The sequence below is a fragment of the Labeo rohita genome, chromosome 7 (assembly GCF_022985175.1).
Source record: "Labeo rohita strain BAU-BD-2019 chromosome 7, IGBB_LRoh.1.0, whole genome shotgun sequence".
In the NCBI taxonomy this organism is placed as follows: Eukaryota; Metazoa; Chordata; class Actinopteri; order Cypriniformes; family Cyprinidae; genus Labeo; species Labeo rohita.
The window spans coordinates 12,289,911-12,304,387 of NC_066875.1; the positions used below are offsets into that span (position 1 = coordinate 12,289,911).

The 14,477-nt window shown below is 36.8% G+C and overlaps 1 protein-coding gene across 1 annotated transcript in view; it reads right to left on the reverse strand.

Annotated features, from left to right (window-relative positions):
- The window catches only part of LOC127168853 (collagen alpha-1(XXV) chain), a 140,506-nt gene that overhangs the window by 20,751 nt on the left and 105,278 nt on the right, over positions 1-14,477 (reverse strand). The window contains exons 16-21 of the mRNA XM_051115948.1: positions 11,871-11,915; positions 11,668-11,712; positions 5,433-5,510; positions 5,026-5,049; positions 4,475-4,519; positions 1,600-1,644 (exon numbers count right to left, since the gene is read on the reverse strand). Coding sequence (XP_050971905.1) covers positions 1,600-1,644; positions 4,475-4,519; positions 5,026-5,049; positions 5,433-5,510; positions 11,668-11,712; positions 11,871-11,915 — 282 coding nt within the window. The remainder of the gene's footprint in view (positions 1-1,599; positions 1,645-4,474; positions 4,520-5,025; positions 5,050-5,432; positions 5,511-11,667; positions 11,713-11,870; positions 11,916-14,477) is intronic.

Below are 14,477 nucleotides of genomic sequence, written 5' to 3' on the forward strand. Positions count from 1 at the left end.
GTGTTATGGACAACGAACACAGGTGCATTTTATTGATGGCATTTTGAATGTACAGAGATACCGTGATGAGATCCTGAGGCCCATTGTTGTGCTATTCATCCACGACCATCACCTCATGTTGCAGCATGATAATGCACAGCCCCATGTTGCAGGGATCTATACAGAATTCCTGGAAGCTGAAATCATCCCAGTTCCTGCATGGCCACTCACCGGACATGTCACCCACTGAGCATGTTTGGGATGCCCAGAATCCCAATGGCGAATACGACAGCGTGTTCCAGTTCCTGCCAGTATCCAGCAACTTTGCACAGCCATTGAAGAGGAGTGGACCAACATTCCACAGGCCACAATTAACAACCTGATCACCTCTTTGCGAAGGAGATGTGTTGCACTGCGTGAGGCAAACGGTGGGCACACCAGATATAGACTGGTTTTCGGATCCCCCCAGACCCCCCTAATACAGTTAAACTGCACATTTTAGTCAACATCAGACGGGGCTCCCCCTCCCGGTGCAGCAGAGCCATGGCTCCCTTCGGTCGCAGCGGGAGCCATCCATCCGATACATTGTTGCAAGAGGAACTCTCCCTTCCTGCACCGGACTCCACCAATCGTCTCAAATCTTCTCGCCTATTCAGCATTGAACGGGGCTCCCCCTCCCGGTGCAGCAGAGCCGTGGCTCCCTTCGGTCGCAGTGTGGGCCCTCCGTCCATCATTCAAGTTGTGCTGCGTGCTCAGTGGCAGATGGCGCTCTCCCTCCTGGTGCAGCATGGCCGCGGCTCCCTTCGGTTGCAGTGGGGGCCCCCCGCCCGATGCATCGTCGCAAGGGGGACTCTCTCTTCTGGTGCAGCAGAGTCACAGCTCCCTTTGGTCGCAGCGAGAGTCCCTCCACCACTCGTTTAGAATCTTTTTGGCTTATCCAGCGTCGGACGGGGCTTCCCCTTCTGGTGCAGCAGAGCCGCAGCTCCCTTCGGTTGCAGTGTGGGCCCTCCGTCTGTCATTTGAGTTACGTTGCGTACTTGGCGGCAGACAGGGCGCTCCCTCCCTCCGTCTGCCGTCTGAAGTTACGCTGCGTACTTGGTGGTGGACGGGGGTCTCCCTCCTGGTACAACAGAGCCGTGGCTCCCTTCGGTCACAATGGGGGCCCTCCACCCTCGTCCCATGCGTCAAACCACGCCTCATCTCCAGCTGCAAGACTCGCCCTTCCGGTGCAGCAGAGCCGCAGCTCCCTTCGGAAGCAGCGAGAGCCCCTCATTTGATATCTGCTATCATGCATCATGTAGGGCTCACATGCATATTTTGGGGGGCAACTAACAAATCTGGCTGCTGTCCCAGGAGTTCTCTGGGTTCGGGCCATATTCCGGGCTCGGAGCCCTCCCCCAGGACAGCACGGCAAAATATGCTTACTATTTGCTCAACCAGATTAGATGTAAGGGTGAACTTGTGAACACAGATTTAGACAGATTTATGAACAATATTTGAGAGAAATAGGCCTTGTGTGTACAAAGAAAAAGTCTTAGATCTTTGAGATCAGCTCATGAAAAATGGGGGCAAAAACAAAAGTGCTGCGTTTATAATTTTGGTCAGTGTTTTAGCCCTTACCCTTTCACCATCAAGCCCAGGAAGTCCGGGAACACCCTGCTCACCCTGTCAAAACCAAAAATACTTTACAGGGTGAAATGAACTGCAGTCACACTGTGATTCTTGACTTTACATAAAACGCTAGACTCTCAAGTAAGATGTAATGTAACATGTAATTCCCCATAATGACCACATTCATGGGTGGAGTGGCCATTGGCAAATGCCAGAAGGGCCAGTAAGATTTTTATGACTTTTTTTTTTTTTTCACTTGCACGATTTGTGGCAGACTTGTCATCTGGAGCACCGGGAGTTTTCATGCTGGGCCGCCGTACAATGTGGGCTGGCCCATTGCGTGAATATATAATGAATCATAGTAAATGTACATAGCCCATATTCCTCCATTGGCCCAGACGAATTGTCCATGTGGCCCACGGGATTTACCATTCACTGAGCTAAGCTGCCGCACCACTTGAATGCGAGCTGAGGCAATGTAAGCAGCTAAACATGCCGAAACAATTCAGCAATATGTGCTAACTGTTTACGATATGAAACAAATGTTAAACGACAGACATACATTTTCAGAGATGCAAACTACTACTGGCCTGTTCAAATGTTCTTAATGCCATTTACGTTATTCATCACAAGATAAAAGTGAATGTTTGTAAATCTCTATCCAGGCTTTCTTCTGTAATTTTCACGTGTCTAATGCTGCGTTCAAGTCCTCCTGGGACGTTGATACTTACGACTTGACAAGTCATCATAACAACGTCAGGTGCGTTCAAGTCACTTTAGTCGGAACAAGATGGCTTTTTACCTTTTCTACATAAATTTCAATGATTTTTTAAACTCTGCATCTACAAAATGATGAATAAAGAATGTGCATCATTGTGTTTTTGCTTTTTTTCTGTTTTTATTCAATTTATGAAGGTGATGTAAACTGCATTATTATATATTCTAAGGTAATTCTACAATAATATAATATTCTGTATATATAACTTATATAGTTTTATTGTACATTACAAAAAAAAAAATCATTTTATTAATTTCAACAGATTTACGGTCAGTAAAGACGCTGCATATCTATTGTCTCTGGATACGTCCATTGCATCCGACACGATTTTTCACTGACACGCTCCCAACTCGGAAACGCAGGGCTTAAAGAAAATTTTGAGTTTCCCACTCATAATAACGACTTTGTGGTGGTGTTCATGTGCATTTAACTCGTAAATACGATCTATCTGACATGACTTAAACACACCATCAGAAGATGTTTAAAAATCACATAAGCCTAAAACATCATTCTCAAGTTTACTATAGAACATTGTAAATCTGAATACTTTTACTTTCAAATACTGTAATTAGGAAAGTGACATATATTAGGCTATAATAAAAATATACTTTTCTCATTCACATGATTTATTTAATATACAATCTGTTGGTCAAATGTTTGAAATAATTAAGACTTTTTATTTATTTTTTAAAAGAAGGATGAATTTATATGACCATAAATACAGTAAAAATAATAATATGAAATATTATACTTACTTATTATTACTTACTTATTATACTTTGTCTGGCCTCAAACATCCATGTATATTATACATACTGTTAAAGCTATTTTAAAATAATTCATTTCTGTGATTAAAGCATCATTACTTCAGTCTTCAGTGTCACATGAAATTTCTCTTCAGAAATTATTCTAATATGCTGTTTTGCTGCTTAATTATTATCAGTTATTATTTGTGATCAATTATTACTAATGGTTCTTATTATTATAAATACTTAGTGTTTAATATTTTTGTGGAAACTGTGATACTTTTACTTTTTCAGGATTATTTAATGAATACAAAGTTAAAGAACAGTATTTATTTGAAATATAAATAATTTGTAATAAGTATTAGTATCTTTACTGACACTTAAATCAATTTAATGCAACCTTGTTAAAAAGTATTAATTTGTATATATTTTTAATATTACCCTAGCCTAGACTGAATGGTAATGTATCACATTTTCCATATGAATATGAACCAGCACAAATGCTTTCAACACTGATAATAATCAGAAATGTTTCTTGAACAGCAAATCAGAATGATTTCTAAAGGACCAATAGAAAAGCACCATAAAAACAGTCCACATTCTGCACTACATTCCAAGTGTTCTAGAGCAGAGCAGAGCAATGTGTCATATGGACTGATATTATGGTAGGTATTTAACTTTAGTGATATTAAACTGTCTCTCTAAAAAAGATTATATGACTATTTGTCATGTACACCAGGAAAGACAAATTCTAAAAAAAGTATGCCAGTCATTCATTAATGTTAAACGAGAACAAAGATTCACATATAATGTACTCACTTTCAGCATTTTTTTTCATATAATGGACTGATATGGTGCCCTGATTTTGAACTTAGGTTATTTTCATAAAAAAATACAATTGAAATACATTTTATTCTCAAACGCTTGTCTTGCATTGCTCTCATTGAACTCTGTGTTTACTGGCTCAAGACAGTTAGGGTATGTCGAAAAACTCCAATCGTATTTTCTCCCTCAACTTTAAAAGTCATTTCAAAATCATCCTCAAAAAACATAATTTCTTTACGACTGAAGAAAGAAAGACATGAACATCTTGGATGACAATGGGGTGAGTACATTATATGTGAATCTTTGTTTTGGAAGTGGAGTTCTCCTTTAATGATAGCATTTTATTTCTTTATTGTGTTGTATTTTTATGTTAGTAAGTGGTGTTAAGAATTTCTCTGTGCATAATGAGCTGGTGGGTTTATAGTGTGGTGTGTTGTGGACCAGGTGTGGTAAGCCACTCTGTGCTAGAAAGTCCAGGGCCATTTTTTAGCCCTAGTCCACCACTGGCCACATTGTTAATATATTATGTTAATACCTTCATCCCCTTTGGTCCAACTGGTCCAGGAGGCCCAGGGGGACCCTAAATCACAAAAATAAATAAAAGAAGAACATAAGAAGAATTCAAATGAGAAGTTACATGCGCCAAATAATTGATTTACGTTTTTTGTGTTATGTATATGTTTGTGTGTGTGTGTATATATATATATATATATATATTATACACACACACACACACACACACATATAAATACATACATATACAGATGAACGTAATGAACGGCAAAATACACTTACAGCACACAAGGGACACATTTCTCACACATTTTTTGTTACATACAAAACAAGAGCCTAGGCAGACTGAACAACATTTACACACACTTTGATCCTTGTTAAATTAAGTCTTTATCTTAAATAAGATAAAACAAATGTCAACAAATATTGGCACAGCAACACACAGTGTTTCACTGATAAGGCACCTGTAAGAGAATTAGCAGAATTGGGGGAGACTCATGTTAATGAAAGTGTTGAATTCATGCTGAGCAAAAATACAGCACATATAACACAGACAAAACAGAGGTGAATTACCGTAACTGTAATAGTAGTTATCTTCTGTAGACAGTCAGGAATGAGGGAAGGTAAAAGATAAGATTACAGTTATGCATCAGACCAACCTGTGTGTAATACTTTCTGTCTGTGCCTATTACTTTTGAAGCACCACATAAAACACTACTTTTGAATTTTATGCATTTTGAATTATTGGGTGTGTATTTTAATTATTTTGAAGTTAATTCAGTGTTAACGGTCAGACTGAAGTTCATGCAATTTATGTCAATCCTTATTTTCAGTCATAATTATTTTCAATTACTTACCAGATGTTAGGAATTAAGCACTTTGGCTTGTGATATGAAAGCTGTCTTAATCTGTGCAACTCATTACAGGTTAAAAATATTATTTCCAAAAAAAGATCATAGATATGATATGACTCCACTGACCTGAAGAGCCTCTTGGATGTTTCCATTGTAGTCTATGATTTCAGTTGTACCCTGGTCACCTTTCTCCCCAGGTGGCCCCTGAACAAAAATGATACTTTCAATTGGTGGTAAAATATATATATATATTTTATATATATACAGCATGTTTATACTGAAAAAAGAGGGACTTGGGACAATTAACTGTCTTGGGACAATATTTCTTATTTTGAAGTTTATTTACAGAGATGGGTAAAGGATCCAAAAACTGTACAGTGTGTGTATATATTTCACTGCCAAACGATTGAATGCATTTGCAGATTTGCTTTCAATTGACTGTAGGTTCATGGCCAAGTCATCCAATCCTCCTTACGTTCTTAAATTGCTTGTTATGACTCAGAGTGACAAACCGCTTCAGACAATTTATTGTGTGCAGGGATCTAGACAAATAATTCAAACTGATTTGCAAAACAATTTAGATTTTTGAACGAAACCAACTCAAAAGAGTGATTCATTCACAAATAGGGCATTGCTCATGCTCCAGGAAAAAGAGACAGTGTCAAAATTTAGTCAAGTAAATGTAACAGAGTAACTGACATCAGTGTAGCTTGTTACTACCCACTGCTGTTTATACCAGCTATTTCACTACATTACACCCTGGATTTGTGAATAATAGCATGCATATTTCACTGATTTTTGAGACATGGGACAAAACATGTCTAACAGCTGTAACTGTGTGTCCACTAAAATATATATATATATATATATATATATTGAGTTATTGACTTTATTGTCAGTTATTGTCAGTTCAAAGCCTTTACATTAATGGTATGTATGAAACTCATATTTTTGCTACTTTTAAAATCTCTTTGTCTGACAATATTGCAAATGTTAATATTAATCTATTATTTTACTTTCTCCCTGTCCATTGGATGTGTCAATGTATTAAGGGCGCACAGTAGCACTTGCAGTTGGATTGGAGTTACCGAAACATCAAAAACATCCACACTTTGGACATTTCAGCCATTATCCATGTACGTATTCAAAGTGTGCTATATAATTTTACAGTTTGTTTTAGGAAGACACTATTGTATTCCTTGGCCTACCATTCACAATCCTAGAACTGAGGTCTAACAGTTATCTGTAATCAGTCTTATCATATTCAAGTTTCTTAGGATTCAGATGTTACTAAATTATTGAAATTAAGTTTGATATTTCCAAAGTAGTACTGAATCTCATTTTTAACTGTGTATTTTCCAGGCTGCAGATGAAGCCCTCATCCCAAGATGCATTGAGGAGACAATGCCCATGATAGACCAGGGGATATCAGGATCGTCAATGAGGGCCAGAAGATCTTACAGTGATTTGGATAACTTGGCATTAGCTACTGCAAAATTCAACTGCCCATCTAACTGAGAGGGATCATTCACCAAAAAATGAAAATTCTGGTATCATTTACTCACCCTCAAGTTGTTCAAAACCTGTATGAATTTCTTTGTTCTGCTGAACACAAAGGAAGGTATTTTGAAGAATCCTTATAACCGAACAGTTTTAGGGCACCATTGACTTCCATAGTATTTTTTCCTACTATGGAAATCAGTGCTGCCCCAAAGTTGTCTGGCCTCAAACATCCTTCAAAATACCTTCCTTTGTGCAGAACAAAGAAATTTATACAGATTTGGACCAACTTGAGGGTGAGTAAATGATACCAGAATTTTCTATTAAGCAAGTTTTTGTGGGGGCAAAGAAGTGTAAGATTTTTAGTTTTGGATTTTGCTCTTATATGGGGTTATATTATATTTTAACAGATGCATTTTAAACAAATGAGCTATGTCTGTAACATGCTTCTATATATTTGTAATGCCAAGCCAGCAGAGGGAGCCCTCACCTGAGTACTGACTGAGTTCCTCTCCCTCTGCTTCTCCACTCACTTCCTGTTTGCTGGCTTTTTTAACCAGAGACTGAGCACATGGCCTTGCGAAGTATTGCCAGTTATTCTGTCTTACTGAGCGTTCTCTTGTTATATTTGATCTGCCTTTTGTGTATTAGTTTCTGCCTGTTTTCCGGACTACTGTTTATTTAGATTCTCCCTCGTGTTTTGACTGCCTGATTGGACTGTTTATTGTGTTTGGATCCTCTGCCTGCCTACTCACCCTCGTCTTTCGGATAACCCCTTTGTACGGTGACGGATCGGACTGTTACTCTGGTTTTGACCCCTTTGCCTATCTTTACGTTACTGTTTGCTGGAACCCCCCTTAAATAAACTTCTGCAAATGGATTCTGATTCAGCCTCAGCACCATCCTTACAATATTTGTAATCTGTATGTATTATTGAAAAAATACATTAAAATACAATGTTTTTGCTTATTGCCTTGCTTAAAAATCTACAATATTAAGGTTGTTAAAAAAGCTATTATTTATTTACAAATGTAATACTTATAGTTTACCAAAGTGTTTTTATTCTGTTAGTAATTTTATCTGAATTTATCACACATTTTATCATAGTTTTATTTAATTTATTGAAACACCACTGCATATAGTGGATAAAGCTTTCATTTAAACAAAAATCATGTTAAATCAACAAGGCAACGTGGCATAAAAACGCATAAAAACAACATAAAAAAAATCATGTTCATTTGAGAAACATAACTTAGGTAGCATAAACTAAGATAAATTATGGTGAGAGAACATAATAAAAATACATGCAACAGATGTACATATCTTTTACGTTTACGTTTTTATGTTAATCCAGCAGATTTTTTTTTCGGTGTACAGTTTGTTTGTATTCTGATAATATGTGTTCTGGTAATTTTTAGATCAGTTGTTAAGATGTTTAAATGTGAATATTAAGGTCCTGAGGCATGTTTCAGAAAGAAGGTTAAGTGAAAACTCTGAGTATGTTAAACTTGAAATTGGGGAAGCTCTGGGGTTCCCATTTCAGAATGAGAGGTTTGTCAAACCCGAGAAAGCAGGGTAAGTCAAGCCTGTTTCTAAAAGAGAGGTAACTTAAACTCAGAGTCAGTTTCCATGGTAACTTACTCTGTGAACCTAACCTGGTCGGGAGCAGGTTTTCTTTGTACACCCAGAGTTTATTTTGGTCTCCTCCCCCTTTTTAAAAGTGTAAGCGATGTTTAACTCATTCATTCCATCACACTGCATGCTTTTCTGGTAACACTTTAGAATACAGTTCCGTCGTTAATGAATAGCTATACAGGTGCATCTCAAAAAATTTGAATATAGTGTAAAAGTTCATTTTTTGCTTGTAACTTGTTTCAAAAACTAAAACGTTCATATATTCTAGATTCATTACATGTAAAGTGAAACATCTCAAAAGTTTTTTTGTTTTAATTTTGATGATTAGAGCCTACGGCTCATGAAAGTCAAAAATCCAGTATCTCAAAACATTAGAAAATTAGAATTAAATGTCCATCCCTACAGTATAAATTTTTGGTATCTCTTGTTCTATGAAACCACACTAATGGGGAAGACTGCTGACTTGGCAATGGTCCAGAAGACAATCATTGACGCCCTCCACAAAGAGGGTAAGTCACAGAAGGTCACTGAAAGGTTACTGAAAGGGGTGGCTGTTTACAGAGTGCTGTATCAAAGCATATTAAATGCAAAGTTAACTGGAAAGAAGAAATTGGGTAGGAAAAGGTGCACAAGCAACAGGGATGACCGCAAACTTGAGAATACTGTCAAGCAAAGCCGATTCAAACACTTGGGAAAGCTTCACAAGGAGTGGACTGAAGCCGGAGTCAGCTCTTCAAGAGTCACCACGCTCAGACGTCTTCAGGAAAAGCCTCAAGCCACTTCTGAAACAGAAACAACGTCAGAAGCACCTTACCTGGGCTAAGGAGACAATGAACTTGACTGTTGCTCAGTGGTCCAAAGTCCTGTTTTCAGATTTTCGCTTCCATGACACACCTCACTGATGCTGTAATTTGTGCTAGAAGCAAGTCATTTGCTGTCATTTGTTCTGCCAACCAAGTATTCAGTGCATAAATTAACATACTTTAAAGAACTTGAACTTTTCTGTTTTGAAAAGTTTTTGATTGATCTTAGGAAATATTCTAATATTTTGAGATACTGGATTTTTGACTTTCATGAGCTGTAAGTTTAAAATAAAAAACAAACAAACAAAAAAAACTGTCACAAACAAAAAATGAACTTTTTTTCACGATATTCTAATTTTTTTTTAGATGCACCTGTACAGGAACAAATGACTAATGCACTATTAACATAGTAACTACTATTAACTAACAAGCAACTCTGTTTAACAAATCAGCAAGTAATAGAACTTAGCTGAAAGTGGTAGTTCACTATTAGCTAATCAGTAACTACTATTTTTTTCATATCTCCCGGAGAACTCCTACAAACTGGTTCATAATTAATGTGAATGGTGCAAATGTAAAATTCATTTTTAAAGTGAAAATCATGGTAATGATTACTAGTAATGACTCAAGTATGACCAAATCCATCAGAAGAAATTACTAATTATTTGGATCAGTATTCTAAAGTGAATAACAACTCTCTAGTAATGACTAAAATCACTGTAAGCTTTTGAGGTATATGTAATGTTTTGGATAGTCATGACTCCAGTGTTACTGCATCCTTCTAAAGGAATTTCTAATTATTTGGATCAGTATTCTGAAGTGAAGATCAGGGAAACCCACTAGTAATGACTCAAATGTTACCAAATCCATTGGACGTGTTACCATCCAGAACTTTACAAAAACCTCAAAAGTTTACAATGACTTTAGTCATAACTAGGGAATTATTATGATCTTCACTTTAGAATACTGATCCAAATAATTAATAATTCTTTCTGATGGATTTGGTAATACTTGAGTCATTACTAGTTGGTTACCATGATTTTTACTTAAAATTAATAATACATTTTGCATTATTCACATTAATTATGAACTTGTAGCAGTTCTTAGTAGGAGATATGAAAAAAATTGTACTTGCTGATTAGCTAACAGTGAACTACCACTTTCAACTGAGTGCTATTACTTACTGATTTGTTAGTTTCTTGTTAGTGAATAGTGGTTAGTTAATGCACAGCAGACATACTGTTCTGACATGAAAGAAAATGGGTCATTTGTGTTCCAATGATATATCAAAGTGCTTAAATGTGAATCTTGAAAAAAAAACTTTATAAATAATAACATACTGTTTGTGTTTGTTTTAATACAGTAGTTGATTGATTCAGTTTATCTGATAGTAAATAAAAATAGCAAAGAAAATAAAAGTAACGACTTTATTCAACAATTCGTCTCATCTGTGTCACCATAGCACCATTTTGGAGAATATCCGTTGGATGCAAACTGCGTATGCTGTTCAGTGTCAGCTGTGCCACACGGATATGTCTTCTATGTTCCTTACGCTTTGATTTGAATGAAAACAGCGAATCCGTGTGGTGCGGCTGACAAAGAAAAGGGTAGGCAGTTCGCATCCAGTGGATATTCTTGAAAATCCCGCTTCGGTGACACAGATGAGACGAATTGTTGAATAAAGTCGTTATTTTTATTTTCTTTGTGTACAAAAAGTTTTCTTGTTACTTCATAAATTCAAATTGAACCACTTATGGCAGATGGACTATTTTGACGATGCCTTTCATACTTTTCTGGGTCTGACAGTGGTATTTACTTGGCAGTCAATGGGACAGTCACAAACCTCTTGGTTTTCATCCAAAAAATTGTGTACCGAAGACAAACGAAGCTTTTATGGGTTTGGAACAACATGGGGGTAAGTAATTAATGACAAAATTTTCATTTTGGGGTGGAGTAACCCTTTAAATGACAACTGTGTCAGGTCTATATCATCTCTGTCAGATGAATATTTTGATAATATTAATTATGATATTTTATATTTGTTGTGGAACTGTTGGTCACATGTGACAATATAATCTGTCTGCTAACATTTTGAATCTTGATTGCTTGATTGCAAGATAAGTGATGGCATGGTAAAGAGCACATTTTGATAAAAAAAAGAAAAGGTTGAATCAAAGCTTAACTAAGCAGCATAGTACATGTAATATACAAAAATGTATTTTAATTTGTCTGAGTGAAAAATTATTATTTTTTTAATATTGCACTGTTTGTCCCATTTCTCAAAAATTTGTAATTTTCGTGCATATTTGGAAGGAAAAAAAGGTTTTAAACCACATTGCAGTGAAAGGAATAAAGCTAATGTACAGACCAGTGTTACATTTGCTGGCCAGAGCTTTCCAAAAATCATTTTAGATTTTACTCACTTGTGATCCTGTTGGGCCTACATCACCTTTGTCTCCTGCATCCCCCTGCAATGGACCAAGATTATATTTAAGGATTTTAAGAAAGTATAATATTGGCTGTTTGTTATATTAATACGTAACAAATGTTGTATTAATATTTTAGCTTTACATTTTAATTGTTTTTAACTTTCTAATGCATGGCTTACTAAAGAATCAAGACTGACCTTTGAACCTTTCAGGCCTGGTGCTCCTGGTTCCCCCTGCTCTCCCTTACAATTATTTGAAAACAGTTAACGCACACATTTGGAGGCAACATGATAACATATCTACTATTCTGTGTGTGGTCAGAATAATTATGGTCCATGTTACTGATTGAGCAATAACTTGTTTCTCAAAGCCTCCCTTTAGAATTACAGAGGAGGTCATATGGTTTACACCATGTAACATTTTAAGCCTTAGTTTTCTTGAGGTACTAACAAGAGATTGTTTATTTGAACTTTGGATGACAGTCTGTCAAATAATGTTTTTTATTTGAGGCCTGGAGATTCATTATGTGTCATGTGTCCTTTGTTTATTTAGACTGGGTAAAAACATCTGCAGAAATGACCCACAGCAAATTGTAGTATTGTTGTTAAATCATATCCATCCAGCCATTTTCCAAACTGCTTATGCTCTGTAGGGTCATGGGGAATTATATCATATATCATTTCATATATCACATATCACACGTGCTGGTGGCATGTAGACTTATTTGTGCTTTTGCTAATTTTCAAGTGACTTGTAAAGTGACGTTCAAAAGATAAACACTGCTCAAAAAAAAAAAAAAAAAAAAAGGAAGGAAACAATCATCTCAGTAGAACACTAAGTCACTTAAACTTTAAGAATCAGTTGATAGTGAAACTGAAAATCAAATTAAAGTAACAACAGGTATACTGGAGAGACAAAAGCAAGACAACCCCCCAAAAAGGGAGTGGTTTTGCAGGTGATGAAAATTGCTTTCTCCTTATCCTCCCTGATTAGGGCCCTTGTCACTCCTTGTAGCATGAGCCAGTATCTGCAACCCAATCAATGTCGTCGCCAGGGTAAGTGGGTCTTCTTGCACAGCTTTAAAGGGGTGCTATTATGCTTTTTCACTTTTTGAAATTTAGTCAGTGTGTGGTGTGTATGTTTGGGCATAAAAAAGTACAAAGTTCACTCCAAAGGGAGATATTTTGTCTTCATAAAATCCCTTTTCTAGAACTACAAGGAATGGCTCATTTGGACTACAGCAATGTTTTTCAGGTGTTGTGATGTCACAAAGCTCATTAGAATATCATTAAAATACATCCCGCCTACGAAAATTCGAATGGTTGGGGGGTGGGTAGGGACGAGGTGGAGGATTAGCCTAACTTTAGCGATACAGAGTAGAGAGCCGCTTCTGCGACGCGGCTGGCATAAACACAAGCATTGACTAGAGTGGCTGCGTTTTGCTCCAGTGCCCGCGCCAGAGCCGTAACGCGCCACAGATGTGTGCAGTGTGCGATAAAAGATTTATTTATCATACAGTTTACATAGCTTCACTAACACAAGTGTTTTTTAAGATGCATAAACTTGCACTAGACTAGGCTAATCAGTGATGATGTACTTTGATATTATTAATGTTCTTTGTTTTTTTCTGTAGCTGCTTTTTGAATTATTAAGCCTTCTGCTGGAGCTGGTTTCGGGCAATGAAAGTATGTAAATAATTAAATAAATTAGTAGTCCTGCTAATAGATAATAACATGTATCGGTGATCTCGGAGGCTGACGATAGGACCCAACACTACTGTAGTGTCAACTATACTGTACCTTAATACAGTGGTTCTCAATCCTGGTCCTAGGGGACCCCTGCTCTGCACATTTTGCATTTCTCATTAGGATCCATGAACTGAACTTACCAGCCGATGATCTTATTTAGGTGTGTTAAATAAGGGAGACATGCAAAATGTGCAGAGCAGGGGCTGCAACTGAGAACAACTGCCTTAATATATCCTTAACTATAGAGGGTATGCACTGACGTCACTTTCCCGCCGGGACACGCCTCCTCAGCTGGACTGAGTGGCAAACGAGCTTTTAGCGTGAATGGATTTAATAGGAAAGATATGCAAATATAAGAAATGTAAGAAAGAAAATGCAAGTAAAACAAACGATAATCAGTTTAAACTAAAAGTTGCTGAACTTGATATAATGTTCCTAGCAACTTAACAAACATCCAGTGGTCAATGGATATTGATGCAGCCAGGAATCGTGTTTTATAACACTTATATGTGTCTGATTTTGATGTCAGGGAAAATAAATAAAGCAAAATTTGCCTGTGAACTCATTTTGTAAATACAAAATAGGTTGGTCTAAACCCACTTAAATTAATGTTATATATATAGTCATATCGTCCAGCTGAAAAACGTATATAGTTTTTGTCAGTGTTTATTTAAAAACATCCAGTTATGCAGAATTTAAGATGGTAAATATTTAGTTGGTGACTTGTCAATACGATACATTATAATACAACATATAGAAGATAATTTTACTGCACAATTCAACAAATTAACATGAAATGATAACTGCAAATTCATGTTTCGCTGCTTGGAGACCTTGGAGCCATTTGTGCCAGGCTCAGAGGAGACAGAGGACAAAGGTATTGTAATAACGTAAATTATGTAAAATATAATGCATTTTTCCAACCACCAAGCACAAGAGCTTGTTACAGTACACCCTCAAAATAAAATCAAGACTTTGTAAATAAGCAAAATAGAACCCCTTTAAGAGCATAGTGGAGATCGTGGGAGATGGGCTGTTACATGAGAAGAGCCAGAC